Source organism: Chiloscyllium plagiosum, unplaced genomic scaffold (assembly GCF_037043375.1).
Source record: "Chiloscyllium plagiosum isolate Xiang-an unplaced genomic scaffold, Cpla_swu_hap1 HiC_scaffold_48, whole genome shotgun sequence".
Lineage (NCBI taxonomy): Eukaryota > Metazoa > Chordata > Chondrichthyes > Orectolobiformes > Hemiscylliidae > Chiloscyllium > Chiloscyllium plagiosum.
Window position 1 is genome coordinate 20545488 of NW_028270186.1, and position 17543 is coordinate 20563030.

General features: G+C 44.6%; 1 protein-coding gene across 1 annotated transcript; it reads right to left on the bottom strand.

The window, feature by feature from the left end:
- Positions 1–10606: 10606 nt before the first annotated feature.
- On the bottom strand, positions 10607–13525 carry LOC148135734 (putative G protein-coupled receptor 139). The gene is made up of 2 exons (XM_087984331.1): positions 13219–13525; positions 10607–11502 (listed from the first exon to the last, which is right to left on the bottom strand). The coding sequence occupies exons 1-2, from the start codon at positions 13523–13525 to the stop codon at positions 10607–10609; spliced, it is 1203 nt and encodes a 400-aa protein (XP_087840457.1).
- Positions 13526–17543: the final 4018 nt, after the last annotated feature.

A 17543-nucleotide genomic window follows, 5' to 3' on the forward strand; every position in this document is an offset into this window, starting at 1 on the left:
GTTTTGTCACAGACAGCTGTGGCGGCAGAGTTCTTTTGCTTAATTAATTTCGAAATCAATATATAGATTCTTGATCAATTGTGAACCAATATTTGCAGGGAAAGGGCAGAACATTAAATGCAACGAATCTCGGATCAGCCATGACCTCATCGAATGGTGCAATTGAATTTACGGGATGAATAATCTCGGCCTTTTCTCATGTCCTATGCTCCTGTGATCCCATGGTGGTGTAATTGACTGCCATTTTAATTCAGAGTCACAGGCTGAGGAGATGAGTTCGAATCACACCATAGTACATTGCACAACGTTCTTTCACTTTGAGGGAAGGCAGTAATGTAATGGTTAATGCGAATGAGTTTGGAAATCCAGGCTAATGTTCTGGGGGCAAAGGCTAAAATTGCATCAAAGCTGATTCTGGTAATTCTGTTGAATCTGGAGGCTGAAGTTGGGGATAAGGGGCAACCACAATTGTATTAAGAACTGTAGCGACATAAAAACGTAGACATGGCAGAATATTCGAATCTTCTGGAGGGGTCAATGAACAGGGGCATCGACTTCATGGAGCAGAGAACACGTAAAATGGAATTGAATGAAACAGTTTTTTTTCAACCAATGGGTGGTGGGAATCTAGAACTCACTGCCTGTAAGGTTGGGAGAGGCAGTGAGACTACTAGGGATAGCTGGTCGTATCCATGAACACGAACTAGCCACGAAACGACACGACCAGCTATCCTTATAATCCACACACGCAGAGGACAAGCAACATGAATTCGACTGGAACAACACTACTATTATAGGCCAAACCAAACAGAGAACAGCCAGGGAATTCCGAGAGGTTTGGCACTCATCGACAGATTCAATCAATAAGCACATTGACCTGGACCCTTTTTACCGAATACTGCAGCGGACAGCTGGAACTGACAACCGGAAGCGGCAGATTCAAACCACTACAAATGCCGGAGGAAAGATCACAGAAGCGCTTCACAGGAGGCTTCCAAGCACTGAGGATGTCACCTAGACAGGGTGACGAAACGTCTGCACCTGAAATATCATTGCCCATTCATTGAAATGGGCATGGAGTATATGGATAAGCAATTATGCTGCAGCTTTCTAGAACTTCTGTTAGACCACATTTGCAATATTGCGGACTGTTTGGGCCACCACACTACCAGAACGATCTGTATGCTTTGGAGAGGGTTGAGAAAATGTTTAACAGGCATGCCTGGTATGGGGGATTTGCAAAGGGGTTTGGAAGTTTGCATGAGCTTGGGCAGGGCATTAATGGAGCCTATACTGGAATACTGTGCCAGTTCTGGTTACTGCATTACAAGAAGGACAGTTCAGAATACATGCACCAGCATGATGCCAGATAAGAAGATTTTGTGTCAGAAAAAAAAGCTGGACAGGCTAGGACAGATTACGAGGCACGTGGATGATGTTGGATTAGTGGTGCTGGAAGAGCACAGCAATTCAGGCAGCATCCGAGGACAGGCAAATTCGACGTTTCGGGCAAAAGCCCTTCATCAGGAATAAAGGCAGAGAGCCTCAGGCATGGAGAGATAAGCTAGAGGAGAGTGGGGGTGTGGAGAGAGTAGCATAGAGTACAATAGGTCAGTGGGGAAGGAGATGAAGGTGATAGGTCAGGGAAGAGAGGGTGGAGTGGATAGGTGGAAAAGGAGCTGGGCAGGTCGGACAAGTCCGGACAAGTCGAGTTGCTGGAGGTTAGAAACTAGGATGAGGTGGGGGAAGGGGAAATGAGGAAACTGTTGAAATCCACATTGATGCCCTGGGGTTGAAGTGTTCCGAGGCGGAAGATGAGGCGTTCTTCCTCCTGGCGTCTGGTGGTGAGGGAGCGGCGGTGGAGGAGGCCCAGCACCTCCATATCCTCGGCAGAGTGGGAGGGGGAGTTGAAATGTTGAGCCACTGGGCGATTTGGTTGATTGATGCGGGTGTCTCTGAGATGTTCCCTAAAGCGCTCTGCTAGGAGGCGCCCAGTCTCCCCAATGTAGAGGAGACCGCATCGGGAGCAACGGATACAATAGATGATATTAGCGGATGTGCAGGTAAAACGTTGATGGATGAGGAAGGCTCCTTTAGGGCCTTGGATGGAGGTGAGGGAGGAGGTGTGGGCACAGGTTTTACAGTTCCTGCGGTGGCAGGGGAAAGTGCCAGGATGGGAGGGTGGGTCGTAGGGGGGCGTGGACCTGACCAGGTAGTCACGGAGGGAACGGTCTTTGCGGAAGGCGGAGAGGGGTGGGGAGGGAAATATATCCCTGGTGGTGGGGTCTGTTTGGAGGTGGCGGAAATGTTGGCGGATGATTTGGTTTATGCGAAGGTTGGTAGGGTGGAAGGTGAGCACCAGGGGCGTTCTGTCCTTTTTGCGGTTGGAGGGGTTGGGTCTGAGGGCGGAGCTGCGGGATGTGGATTAGATGCGTTGGAGGGCATCTTTCACCACGTGGGAAGGGAAATTGCGGTCTCTCAAGAAGGAGGCCATCTGGTGTGTTCTATGGTGGAACCGCTCCTCCTGGGAGCAGATACGGCGGAGGTGGAGGAATTGGGAATACGGGATGACATTTTTGCAAGAGGTAGGGTGGGAAGAGGTGTAATCCAGGCAGCTGTGGGAGTCGGTGGGTTTGTAGAAAATGTCAGTGTCAAGTCGGTCGTCACTGATGGAGATGGAGAGGTCCAGGAAGGGGAGGGAGGTGTCAGAGATGGTCCAGGTAAATTTAAGGTCAGGGTGGAATGTGTTGGTGAAGTTAATGAATTGCTCAACCTCCTCGCGGGAACACGAGGTGGCGCCAATGCAGTCATCAATGTAGCGGAGGAAGAGGTGGGGAGTGGTGCCGGTGTAATTACGGAAGATCAACTGCTCCACATAGCCAACAAAGAGACAGGCATAGCTGGGGCCCATACGTGTGCCCATGGCTACCCCTTTGGTCTGGAGGAAGTGGGAGGATTCAAAGGAGAAATTGTTAAGGGTGAGGACCAGTTCGGCCAAACGAATGAGAGTGTCGGTGGAGGGGTACTGTTGGGAACGTCTGGAGAGGAAACAATGGAGGGCTTGGAGGCCCTGGTCATGGCGGATGGAGGTGTAGAGGGATTGGATATCCATGGTGAAGATGAGGCATTGGGGGCCGGGGAAACAGAAGTCTTGGAGGAGGTGGTGGGCGTGGGTGGTGTCTCGAACGTATGTGGGGAGTTCCTGGACTAGGGGGGATAGGACAGTGTCGAGGTAGGTAGAGATGAGTTCAGTGGGGCAGGAGCATGCTGAGACAATGGGTCGGCCAGGGTGGTCAGGCTTGTGGATCTTGGGAAGGAGGTAGAACCGGGCAGTGCGGGGTTCCCGGACTATGAGGTTGGAAGCTGTGGGTGGGAGATCTCCTGAGGTGATGAGGTTGTGTATGGTCTGGGAGATGATGGTTTGGTGATGGGTGGTGGGGTCATGGTCTAGGGGGCGGTAGGAAGAGGTGTCCTCGAGTTGGCGTTTGGCTTCAGCGATGTAGAGGTCAGTGCGCCAGACTACCACTGCGCCCCCTTTGTCCGCTGGCTTGATGGTGAGGTCAGGATTGGAGCAGAGGGATTGGAGGGATGCGCGTTGTGAGGGTGAGAAGTTGGAGTGGGGGAGGAGGGTCGACAGGTTGAGGCGGTTAATGTCACGGCGGCAGTTGGAAATGAAGAGGTCGAGGGCAGGTAATAGGCCAGCGCGGGGTGACCAGGTGGATGTAGTGTGTTGGAGGTGGGCGAAGGGGTCCTCGGAAGGTGGGCGGGAGTCCTGGTTGTGAAAGTAAGCTCGGAGGCGGAGGCGACGGAAGAATTGTTCAATGTCACGGCGTGTATTAAATTCATTGATGCGTGGACGGAGGGGGACAAAGGTGAGTCCTTTGCTAAGGACTGATCGTTCGTCCTCAGTTAGGGGGAGGTCTGGAGGGACGGTGAAAACTCGGCAGGGCTGGTAGCTGGGATCTGGTGTGAGTGTGGAGCTGGGAGTGGGGTCGGAGCCAGTACCTGGAGTGGGTGTGATGGTGCGGGGAATGGGGGTAGTCATGAGCAGGGGTAGTGTTCCCCTCGGGGTTCTGGGGGGGGGATAGTGATAGTGGGGTCTGTGGGGGGCGTGTCAGCAGAATGCAGGTGAGTGGCGTTGGTGGGGACGGAAGTGGTGGCAGACACGGCAGTAGGGGTGGTGGAAGTCACTGAGCATGTGGCATCGGCGATGATGTGAGGGCCGGAATTGGCTGTGGGAGTGGCCATGATGGGGGCGGAAGTGACATCATCAATCAGCGTGGGGGTGGTAGCTGCATCAGCCGCATGGCTAATGGCGTTTCCGAGACCAGGGGAATCTTCTGGAATGTTTGAGGAGCGCTGGTTATGGAGGTGGGTAGATAAAAGTTTGTTGTACTTACAGTTTTTGATGTTTGAGATGGAATTGAAATACTGTTTGTTGAGAGTATGAATTCTCCTGAGGATGTAGTACAGAGTGGGTCCTTTGCAATTCTGAGAGAGTGTGGCCCTCAGCTGAGGCAGGGCAGACTGTTGAGAGGTTAGGTACCGGTGCATTGCTGCAAGCGTGGAGCGGAGGATCTTGATGGAGAACCGTTGCTGGTGTTTTTGAATCTGTAGTCTGTACTGTTTGTCCTGTTCGGGTCCGAACTCTGCTGGTTTAAAGGTGGTCCGGAGTCCGTGTGGGGTGAGTTGGTTACGGAGACAGGCACTGAGGAAGCAGATGTGACTGTGATAGCGAGTTTGTTTCAGGACATGGTTGAAGAGCTTCAGGACTGAGGAAATGACCTGGGAGTTGCAGTGAGAGAGAGAGACTCCCTGAGATTCTTGTAGAGAGAGGAGGAAAACTTCTTCAAGGCAGGCATCCTTGCAAGAGGATTCGCAGTAGGGTTAAAATCAACGAGGTAAAAACAATGACTGCAGATGCTGGAAACCAGATTCTGGATTAGTGGTGCTGGAAGAGCACAGCAATTCAGGCAGCATCCGAGGACAGGCAAAATCGACGTTTCGGACAAAAGCCCCTCATCAGGAATAAAGGCAGAGAGCCTGAAGCATGGAGAGATAAGCTAGAGGAGGGTGGGGGTGGGGAGAGAGTAGCATAGAGTACAATAGGTCAGTGGGGAAGGAGATGAAGGTGATAGGTCAGGGAAGAGAGGGTGGAGTGGATAGGTGGAAAAGGAGCTGGGCAGGTCGGACAAGTCCGGACAAGTCGAGTTGCTGGAGGTTAGAAACTAGGATGAGGTGGGGGAAGGGGAAATGAGGAAACTGTTGAAATCCACATTGATGCCCTGGGGTTGAAGTGTTCCGAGGTGGAAGATAAGGCGTTCTTCCTCCAGGCGTCTGGTGGTGAGGGAGCGGCGGTGGAGGAGGCCCAGCACCTCCATATCCTCGGCAGAGTGGGAGGGGGAGTTGAAATGTTGAGCCACTGGGCGATTTGGTTGATTGATGCGGGTGTCTCTGAGATGTTCCCTAAAGTGCTCTGCTAGGAGGCGCCCAGTCTCCCCAATGTAGAGGAGACCGCATCGGGAGCAACGGATGAAATAGATGATATTAGTGGATGTGCAGGTAAAACTTTGATGGATGTGTAAGGCTCCTTTAGGAGAATGGAATAGAGTGACACAGATCATGAAAGTTAAGTCAGTTTTAGTGTGAAAAGACAAAATGTGACAGCGCAGGCCTGGAGGACAAAAAGACCTTTTCCTGTGTTTTATTGTTCTTTCTTCTGAAGAGGATAGGGGTTGATACACATCAGCATAGTAGACTGAGCATTGATCTTGGATTAGTGGTGCTGGAAAAGCACAGCAGTTCAGGCAGCATACGAGGAGCAGTAAAAATCGACGTTTCGGGCAAAAGCCCTTCATCAGGAAATGCTCCTTGGATGCTGCCTGAATTGCTGTGCTTTTCCAGCACCACTAATGCAGAATCTGGTTTCCAGCATCTGCAGTCATTGTTTTTACCTGAGCATGGATCTTATAGAGATTTATAAAATTATGTGAGTCATAGATTCAGTGAATTTCCAAAGTCTTCTCCGTAACATAGGTGCGTCCAAAACTAGACAGCATAGGTTTAACGTGAGAGGGTAAAGGATTTAAGAGACCTGAGGGGTAATTCATTCATGCCGAGAGAGTTGCGTGCGTGGAATGAGTTTGCAGAGGAAGAAGTGGAGTAGCTTACAATGTCACTATTTCATAAACATCTGGATGGGTTCATGAATAAGAAGGTTAGAGGGATTTCAACCAGTTTCTGCCAAATGGCATCAGTTCATATTACGATACTCATTCACGCGAACGAATTGGATTGAACAGTCTGTTTCCATGGTGTATGACTCCATGACTCTATGTCCATTCTATCATTGCTGTAATAGCATACACACAAGTTTCGTTTGAGCGTTCGAGACACTTGTGGTAATATGCATCGAGGTGAGAACGTGGAAAAGTTGTTGGAAATTATTGGAGTGGATCCTGAGACGATATCAGCTGAAGTAGACTGATATTGCGAATTCACGATCAGTTTCTGACAGCATTCAGAAACAGACAATAAATCTGCCACTGCATTACTTCTACTCGTGAAATCTGAACACATTTTCAGCTTCCCGTTGAGGCTTTCGAGCTGAGAAAGAAAGTGAGGACACAGAGGTAATGGAGGGAATTAGGAATTGTCTGAAAGAGAAAGAGAGAGTGATAATTGAGAATGCTGATAACAGCTCACTTCAGACTTTGAACATTTGAACACGCTTAGAGAAGAAAAACTCAGTAGATTAATCAAAAGTGCGAGGATAAGGCACTTATCCTAAGGCATGCAACGTCATTCGCTTATTAATAGAGTCACAGATTGCAAGAGTAAGGAAATGATGTTGAACCTGAACAGGATACTTGTGAGATCTCAGCTATAAGATTGTGTACACCTGTAGGCCCTGCATTATCGGAAAGCTGTGAATGCATTTGACAGAATGCAGAAAGGATTTGCAAGGACCATTTCTGGGATGAGAATTTTCAGTTATGAGGATAGATACTGTTCATAGCCAACTCACGCCTCTAAGCATTGCAGTTTGTTTTCGTTAGACTCAGGGTGCTGTTCGTAGAATCAACTATCCCAATCTCCATCTTGATGACGAGTTTTATCATATTCTGATACCCCAGAGGCAGTTCTAGTAGCTATATTTCCAATTATTTCATTCTCATTGCGAAATATAAAATAGAAGCTGTCCTGTTCTCCCCTTGTTTCTCAATGTACTGATGTCGTAAATCATCCGATGGGACAGACTCTATGAACCCGTCTTGTACAATACTGTGAATAATTTGATTCACCCAATCTTTAAGCAGATTAAAGTCGGCCAGAATTACATATGAGCCTTTACCGTTGCATCTCTGCTTTACTCTTTAAGCCTGGTCAGCCTGCCACTATGTCTCGATAATTCCAACTGTCATACCTGTTTAATTTTTCATGAATGATTCGTTCATCCACTTTATTTCGAATGTCCAATGAGTTCAGATCTGAAGTCTTAAGGCTATTTCTTTTTTTATTACTTTGCTTGTCCTTTTCGTTTGCGTGTTAGATTTGGTTCGTATTCTCCTTTACCTTTCGGGTGCCTGATTCCTGTTTTTGTCTTCTGTTCTTACTCCACGTTTTGCCTTTCTCTGACTCCTCGAAGAAGTTGTGATCACCCTTTCAAATTAATTGAAACCCTCCCAATCATTGGCAAACACATCCCTTCAGGTATCAGCCCTATCCTGCCATTTTGTAATTGGTTAAAGCTCCCTATGAACAAAATGTCACACCCCAGCGGTTGGAAAACCTGTGCTCCTCCGATCTCTTTACCACGTGATCTTTCCACATACCTTACGAATTCGCCACTGACCAGCAAGTGGCAGTAATCCTTTTATCACCATCTTTATGGTATTGTTTTTTTAAATTGCTCTCTAAATGACAATTTTCTCAATTTAAAATTCATAATTTTTGTTTTCAACTTTTTATGGCCCATAAGTATTGGCGGTAGGTGGTATGCTTCAGCATGTGCTGTAACTTCGCTGTTACGTCTCTGACCCGAATACCACAGAGGTAATTTTCTAACTTGGATCTCGCATGTTACTACCGAAACCCCGATGCTTATTCACCCGTTGGGCGTGGGCATCGCTTGCTGGCCAGCATATTATTTCGTATCCACAGATGCCCTTCAGAAATTGGTGATGACCTGCATTTGTAAACGGTTGTGGTTTATACATCCAATGTTGGGAGGGGATTCTGTAATTTTGACCCATCAACAGCAATATAATTCCAAGTCACGTGGTGATTGGTTTGGAGAAATCTTAAGTGGTCATGAGTTTAGAATGTGATGTCGCCGGATCTGTGGTCAGTTTGTGCATTGCAGTTTTTACAGTGTAAACATTGCAGGTACTGATTGACAGTGATGGAGTTTGTTGATATTTATGGGCAATGTGCCAATCCATCAGAATGTATCGTACTGGGTGCTATCAAGTTTCTCGAGTGTTGGTGGAGTGCACTCAACAAGGTAAGTGGGGAATATTCCATTCCATTTCTGATTTGTGCTTGTGTACAAATCAATGCACAAACTTCATGGAATGAGCAAATGAGTTACTTGTTTGTACTATTCCTAACCTCTGATTTGCACTTGGAGGCATTGCGTTTACGTACCGTTTGCAGTTGAGTTTCTGGTCAATGTCAACCCCAAAGACGTTTATACCGGAGGATTCAGTGATGGTAACACCAGTCAATCTCATTGAATGGTGGATAGATTTTCATTTACCGGAGATGGTAATTACCTGGTATTTATGTCGCGCGAACGTTGCTTGCCCCTTGTCAGTCAAAGCCCAAATATTGTCCTAAACTTGTTGAATTTGATAAATGATGATGTCAGTATTTGAGAAGACGTGAATGTTGCTGTACATTGTACAATCATTGGCGAACATATCAGTTCTGAAATAATGATAGAGTGAAAGTCCTTTATGAAGCAATTGAAGATGATTGTGCCAAGGACATTATCCAAAGCAACATCTGTAATGATGTCCTGCACCATAGATAACTGACCTCCAAGAACCAGAGGGGAATTTGCGTCCTGATACCCATTGATTTCAGTTTTGGTCAGGCGGCTTCACTGTGCACAAATGCACACAATCTTCCACAATCTTTGCTGACATTCATTTTAACATTCTACAATGCAAGACATTAGTTGCATGAAACTCATTCACCTTTCGTTCTATTAGTTGTCAGAATAGAATCGCAGAACTACTACGGCTCAGAAGGAGGAAATTTAGACTCTTTAGCCTGCACGCAATGTTCAGAAGAGTATTGTTACCTCGTGCCAATCTCCTGCTATCCCCCGATATTTGTAGTACACACCCATCTCTAAAGGATAGCGCAATGTTCAATCTTCACCAGTAATAACGATTGTTTTCAAAAACTTCTCCTGATTTTGTATCTGAATTATTCTTAATTTGGATGTTTTATAATGCCTTCATCGACAAAGATAGATATGGAATATTTGTTCAATATCAACACGAATTCCTCTTTTGCCATTATTAACTCGCCAGTACCACATTGCATCGATAAATAATTCCTTCAGCTACTGCTTTCGTTTACTTTCATGTAGGAACTCTTGCTATCTTCTTTTCTAAATATTTCTTGCCAAATTATATTTGCATTCGACTTTCTGCACTCCCCATCCCCGCATCTTTTTTTAAAATCACTCTTCTCTGCTTTACAAATATTTCCAACCTCATTCCAGTCAGCTTCGTAGCATTGGACGCAGTTGTGTCTTCCGTGAAGCGATCTTTAACTTCCATACTTAGTCACGATTTGTACACCATTTTGTTATATTGTGTGTGTTTATGAATGCTCCTTAACTCCTGGCACTGCTTATTTACAATGCTAATTATGCACTTAGTTGCTTTTCTAGCTTACAGTAAACAACTGTGATTTAAAGGCACTGCATTTCTTTCAGTAAGTATCAGGCTTCAGATTCCAAATCATGTTTTTCACGCTCAAACTACGTGTCATTTCATCATGTTATACATTACATTACATTACATTACAGTGTGGAAACAGGCCCTTTGGCCCAATCAGTCCACACCGACCCGCCGAAGCGTAACCCACCCATACCCCTACATTTATCCCTTATCTAACACTACGGGCAATTTAGCATGGCCAATTCACCTAACCTGCACATCTTTGGACTGTGGGAGGAAACGGGAGCACCCGGAGGAAACGCACGCAGACACGGGGAGAACGTGCAAACTCCACACAGTCAGTTGCCTGAGGCGGGAATTGAACCCGCGTCTCTGGCGCGGTGAGGCAGCAGTGCTAACCACTGTGAGTAGCGGCACGGTGGCACAGTGATCACTCGTGAGTAGCGCATACCTTAATATGCAAGCACCTCTCTCTCATTTTCTAGTGTTTCTACTCATGTAAACTTGAACACTTGGAAAATTATGCAAAATCATAGGCACGCTCATATAAAGAGATACATTCTCTGGTGAAAGGACCAAGAGATATAAGTTTGATTGAAAGATATCAGACCATACGCAATATTGATTGAAGTGAAAATTATGCAGAATACATTTCTGGTGGTTTAAAGCTTCAATTAGTCTCAACATTAAATATGCTTAACAATTTTAACAAACGGATAGATCATCATATTCTTCAACTGCTCTCTGAACCTCGGATGTATCACAACATAAATCATAGAGTTTGTGCAGCAACTTAGCATCTGGAGCATGTAACCCAAATCCATTTCAAAAAAAGGAAGCGATTTCGACTGATATCCCAAAAGTACCATTCGTGAATTGATGGAAAACACCATTGATACTGACCAAAATAATATGAAATTGCCTGAGATGAGAAACAACAAAATGCTAGAATTCTTTCGATTCTTCATCTCCGGGTCTCTGGTGCTTTTTCTATTGATCTGATGGTGAAGTCGCCTGCGAGCTTTGCTTGTCACAAAAATGTGTCTGACCGTTAAAGCATTGAAAATCAGAATAAGAATAAATGCAACTCCCGGAGTGAGAACATAGTGAAGGAACTCAATTGCCCCCCAGACAGGAGAAAGCTTGACATACATTTTCACCCAACAAAACCAGGGTCTGTTTTTCAGTCGATACCGACCAGTATACACAAAGTAGCAAAAAATGTTCTTCAAACAGCTCAATCCAGTCACTGTGCCCAGAACCACTGCCGTTGTTTTCATTTTGCAGAAGCTGGTTTTCAGATTTGAACAACAAATGGTAACAAATCGTTCAAAGGTGAAAGTGCTGGTGAACCAGACAGAACAGTCAGTGGCTGCGTAAAGCAAGATGGCATGGATATTACACACAGGGATGGTATGTAAGATGTGATATTGCTCCTTATAGACAAATGGAATGTGTCGTAAAACGAGGTCAAAGATAATGATCAGGAGATCTGCCGTTGCCATGGCTAGCAGGTAGTGAGTAATACATTGGCAGAGACCACTCTTTCCCCTGGAGAGGATCACGATTGTTGATATGTTAACTGTGAGGAAAGTAAACAGTGAATTTATAGATTCTGCTCAGAGCAAATGTAACAATTTTCTTTTGCACTGATTGAGATGAGCAAGTGATTTTACTGGAATGAGGATCATCTGCTGGTGCGACGAACTGACGTTTCACATTCTGACCATCTGAAATATAAGATGAGATAAAAAATGCCCTAGGCTGAAATCTTTCTTATAGTTGAAACAAATATTGCAGCAAATAATACAAACTACATGCACGAAGTTTGATGTGTGGAATTCAATACTAAGATGAATTAATCATGCCCAGCTTCGATTGTAAGTGTGTTTACGTGGATCAGTGATTTCCTTCCTCAATATTTATGGAGTACTCCTGGCAATTGCACACTATTGAAATGCTGATTTGGTACCAGTGAATCAACGTTGGAGTGATGGGAACCGGCTAATTCACTAATGCTCATCTTTTCTAAACCAGAAAGTGTTAACGCTATTTATGGAGCCACCTAAGTTTAGTCTCTAAATCAGGTACGTGATGGATAAATTCCCACTTGATTGGATGTATACAACATAAACATCATCCAAGAAATTGACAACATCCTGGACAACCGATCTACTCTATTGGACATTTATGCCTTACATCACTTAGCCTTAGTGGCTCTAGCATGTATAATTTACATGATGCCCTGAAGCAAATCACTTTAATAGTCCCGTTCTAATCATCAACATGTCCCAACAAAAGGACAAGGTCCTTCGATGTATCGGAAAATGAATAGAGTTTGAATCGCCTATCTCGGTTCCTCAAAACTATCCTTGCATATATTCCAGTGCTTCTGATAAATATCATCTTCAGTATGCGTGATATTGTGCCAAACTATAGCCACGGGATTTCAGAGCTACTACCAAGAATGGAAAGTGTGGTCACGTTGAATTAGAAACATCAATTCTGTTTCTTCCTCCAAGGTGGCCCAGTCATTTGCACTGCGGTCTCACAGCATGACACACCGGAGTTTAATTCCAGGCTGGGGTGACTATCTGTGTGGAATTTGCAAGTGCTCCCTGTGTCTGTGGGAATTCTGACAAGTGATCTGGTTTCCTTCCAAGGATATGCAGTCTCCGTGCTTTATCCATGCTAAATTGGTTAGTCGTTCCAGGACTGTGCAGATTACCTGGATTAGCCACGTTTACTGCGGGGTTATAGGGGCATGTTGGGGTGGAGATTGTGGGTCCTGGAGATATGCTCTTCAGAGGATCAGTCCAGATCTAATGGACCAACTGGTCTCTTCTGCGATTCGGGATTCTTTGAATCAATTTTACACACCTGTTGCTTGCCTCTTGCTGTCTCTGCCTCCTCTTGCTAAGTATAAATGCAGATTTCAGGAGCATGTACCAAAGTCTCACACAACAGTACATATGAGTGAACCAGTTGTATTTGATTGGGATGAACTCTCTATGGTGCAAACCTTTCAAGGGTGTGTGATGAAGCCACGGTAGAGCAATGACATTTGTAACAAACAGCAAAAACTACGATATTCAATGAACAAGTGCTTCAGCTGAGTGAATGCAGTAAAGTTTACCGCGCTAAAACTTGGATACTGGGATTGCTCACTGGTGGCAAATTGCAGGGAGTAAATTACAAGAACAATAATGCATTTAGCAATAATTTGTACAATGAGCTCGAAACGCTACCGTGTCTGCACATTATAAATGCCACATTTATAGAAATTGTAAAGACTTACCAGGGATGCCAAAAATTGCGAGAATGGGATAATAAATGAATGGAATGGTCTGAAGTGCCCATCGAATGCGATGCTTTAGTAACATATCATCAAAATTTGCAGAAAAATAACTTGTCGTCTCAATGAAACCCCTCTGCGCTATTTTACTATTCCAGTCTATTGTTCTGACATTCAGAACCATTGTTGTAACGTTGCAGTCTGCTGTGCTCACATCTTCAATCATTGTTATGCCACTCCAATCATTTTCTCTTGCATTCCAATTCATTGTTGTAACAATACAATCTATTGTCGCCATATTCCAATCCATTGCTGCATCTTTCGAATCTACTATTCACAGATTATGATATCTGATTTTTTTCTCTCTCTCCCGCCCTCTCTCTTTGTCTTTTGTTACAGAGCACTGTTGGTGCTGAATACGTTACTCACACTGACACTATGGTGAACATGTTGAAAGATGTGTCAGATTAATACATATGTGTCACGCTCAAGTGACGCAATTATGATTCATCAAGACTGACATTAGTGATAGTGCTTAAACAAACAAACTGCTTTCAATCGAAAACCCTCTCAATCACAGAAAATAATATGTTTATCCAGGAAAGATAAGTTGTTCGGTGAGGAAACATTAAAACGTTTACAACCATAAAAGTAATGAGATCGGAGTTTGGCAGACACTGGAACATTACAAGTGTACAGCTATGTTTCGTAAAGGGAGAAAATGGACGCCGATGCTACTGGGTTGTCCCGAAGCAGTTCACCATGTTTTAGGATGTCACAGGCAACCCAGAAATCAGGAAATAGTTTAGGTAATGGAAATAAGGCAGTGAGCCAATGTTCAGAAAGAAAAGAGATGAGTACGCATATATGCTGATGTAGATACCCCGACCCAAAACACAGCCATCCCGTCTTGCAATTCCCCATGATGGCTGGTCATATACCAGACGTTGCTCCTTGACTGCAGTAGACATTAAATATCTACCAATTTGTCTTGAACTTATTTTAGAGTATGCAATCCATACTGAGTGCCAACACATTCTTCAGCACAACATGTCCGCACCGACCCTCTGAAGGGTACCCCACCAAGACCCATTCCACTACCTTATTGTTGTACTTTTGCCCCTTACTCATGAACCTAGCCTTCCAAGTCCCTGAATGTTACGGGCAATTTAGCGCGGCCAATTTATCTAACCTGATCATCATTGAATTGTACGAGGAAACTCGAGCATTCGGAGTCAACCCATGCAAACAATGGAAGAATGTACAAATTCCATGCAGGTATCCGCCCGCGGCTGGATTCGGGTCCCTGGGGCAGGGAGGCAGAAGTGCTAACTACTGAGCCACTGTACCACCACGGTGATTAGGTTTTCACAAATTTCGGGGCAGAATTCCAACGATTTATTATTCTCTGTGGGAATAAGTTACTCCTCGTCATAGTTCTAACGTCTTTATTAACAGCATGGTCCCTGACTCTAAACCATTTAGCTGTTCATTCATCCTCTGTACATTGGTTGCCCATCCATTGAAGATCGTTTTACGATTCCTGGTACAGTATTTTTTAGCTGTGGTTAGGTTAATGATATTGTTGGAGAGCTGGGCACTTTGCATTCTTGAAAAGAAAGCCATCACTGCAATAATGAGGGAGGACAGTGGAAACGAGTCTGAAATGAGGTGATCTGGGTAGATCTTAGAAATAAAAGAAAAGGCTGATTTATCTGCTGCATCTTTTCCAAAGGATTCGAAAGATTAAGACGGAGAGAGAGCAGTATATTGCATGCTAATTATCGAACGATATGAGAGAAGTAAGAGTATAATTATACAATTGTAGGGAATTTGAAATTTGCTGACATTACCTCCACTTCCCTTTGTCCGGAATTATTACACGTGGTGGGTCTTCTAAAGTGCATTCAGGCAAGTTCTTTATGTCAAAAAGTGCATAATCCTACTGCAGACGGGGCAGCGCTAGGTCGAATGCAACTGAATGAACCTGCTCAAGTGGGCAAGCATTTTGGGGTATAGCGACATAATTCTGTAAATTTCAATGTCATTGTTGAAGCACATAAGGAAAATGCAGAAGCTAAGAGTCTAAATCGGGAGAAGGTCAATCTCTATATCATGAGACCAGATTTGGAAAATATCAACTGGGAACAGCTACTTCCAAATAAATCGACATTTGAAAATCTAGGGTAGTGAGAATTAAAAAATATGTACTCGGAATCCTGTACATTAGGGGGTGCCGATAGTTAAGAAATAAAATATGCAAACACGTATTAAATACAAAACAGTAAAATAAAATAAATGAGGAAAAAAGCCTTTCAGTCATGTCCCGAAATGCCGGGTGATTGCTTAAAAATAAAATTCGAATGACATAGTCGAGGCCCAAAATATAGAACATAGAAAAAACGAGCATAGAACTGTACAGCACAGTACAAATTCGTCAGCTCTCGAAGTTGCGAAGACCTGTAGAACCAATCTGAAACCCATCTAACCAACACGATTCTACTCTTGTCCATACGCCTAGCCAAGGAACATTTAAATGCCCTTAAAGTTGGCGAGTCTACTACTTTGCAGACAGGTAAAAACAATGACTGCAGATGCTGGAAACCAGATTTTGGATTACTGGTGCTTGAAAAGCACAGTAATTCAGGCACCATCCGAGGAGCAGTAAAATCGACGTTTCGGGCAAAAGCCCTTCATCAGGAATATAAGCAGAGGGCCTGAAGGTGGAGGTATAAATGAGAGGAGGGTGGGGGTGGGGAGAAATTAGCATAGAGTACAATAGGTGAGTGGGGGAGGGGATGAAGGTGATTGGTCAGGGAGGAGGGTGGGATGGATAGGTGGAAAAGAAGATAGGCAGGTAGGAAAAGTCAGGGGACAGTGCTGAGCTAGAAGTTTGGAACTGGGGTGAGGTGGGGGAAGGTGAAATGAGGAAACTGTTGAAGTCCACATTGATGCTGGGTTTGAAGTGCGTTCCATGCCCCTACCACTCTCTGAGTTAAGGAAATACCTCTGACAACTATACTCTATCGATCAACCCCTCGTGGTCGCCATCGCCATTCGAGGAAAGTATCTCTCACTGCACTACTTATCTAACCCTCTGATTACCTTTTATGTCACAATTAAGTAATCTCTCAAACTTCTTATCTCTAACGAAATCAATTTTACGTCCCTCAGCTCTTCCTCGTGAGACTTTCCCTCTATACCAGGCAACAACCTGGTAAATGTCATCTGAAACTGTTCCAAAGCGTCCACATTTTTCCTATAATGCGGTGACCACATCTGTACAAAATGCTATAAATGTGGCTGCACCAGAATTTTGCACAGTTGCAGCATGATCTCATGGTTCTGAAACTCAGTCCCTCTACCAATAAAATGTAGCACACAATATGCCTTCTTAACAACCCTAGCAAACTGTGTGGCAACTATCAGAGACATCCAAGATGAATATTTCCCATCATCTACCACTCTCTGTCTTCTTTCAGCTCGCCAATTTATGATCCAACCCACTAAATCACATTCAATCCCATGCCTCCATATTTTGTACAATAGCCTGACATGGGGATCCTTATCAAGCACCTTGCTGAAATCCATTTCGACCACATGAACTCCTTTATCCTCATCCAACTGTTTCGTCACCTTCTAAAAGAACTCAACATAAGGTTTGTGAAGCATGACCGACTCGATACAAAACTGGGTTTACTATCCCGAATCAACTTATTCCTTTTAAGATGATTACAAATCTGATCTCTTATAACCCTTCTAACACGTTACCGACAACCGAAATAAGGCTCACCAGTCTATAATTTCCAGGATTGCCCCTATTCCACTTTTTGAACAAGGGGACAACATTTGCTATCCTGCAATGTTCTGGCACTATTCCTGTAGACAATGACGACATAAAGATAAAAGCCAAAGTCTCGGCAATCTCATCCCTGGCTTCCAGGAAAATATTGTGGTATGTCCCATCCGGCTCAGGGGACTTACCTATTTTCACACTTTACAGAATTGCTAACACCTCCTCCTCATGCATCCCAGTCCCATCTAGTTACATAGCCTGTATCTAAGTATTCTCCACGACCACATTATCTTTTTCTCGTGTTCATACAGACGAAAAGTATTCATTTAGCATTTTCCCTATATCCTCTGATACCAGGCACATTTTCCCACGACTATGCATGATTAGCCCTAATCTTATTCTGGTTCTTATTTTATCCCTGACATTCATGCAGGAGGACTTATGGTTTTCCTTGACCCTATCCGCTAATAACGTCTCACGTCCCCTCCTGGCACTTCTTAACTCTCTCTTTCGGTGTTGCCTGGATAGCTAG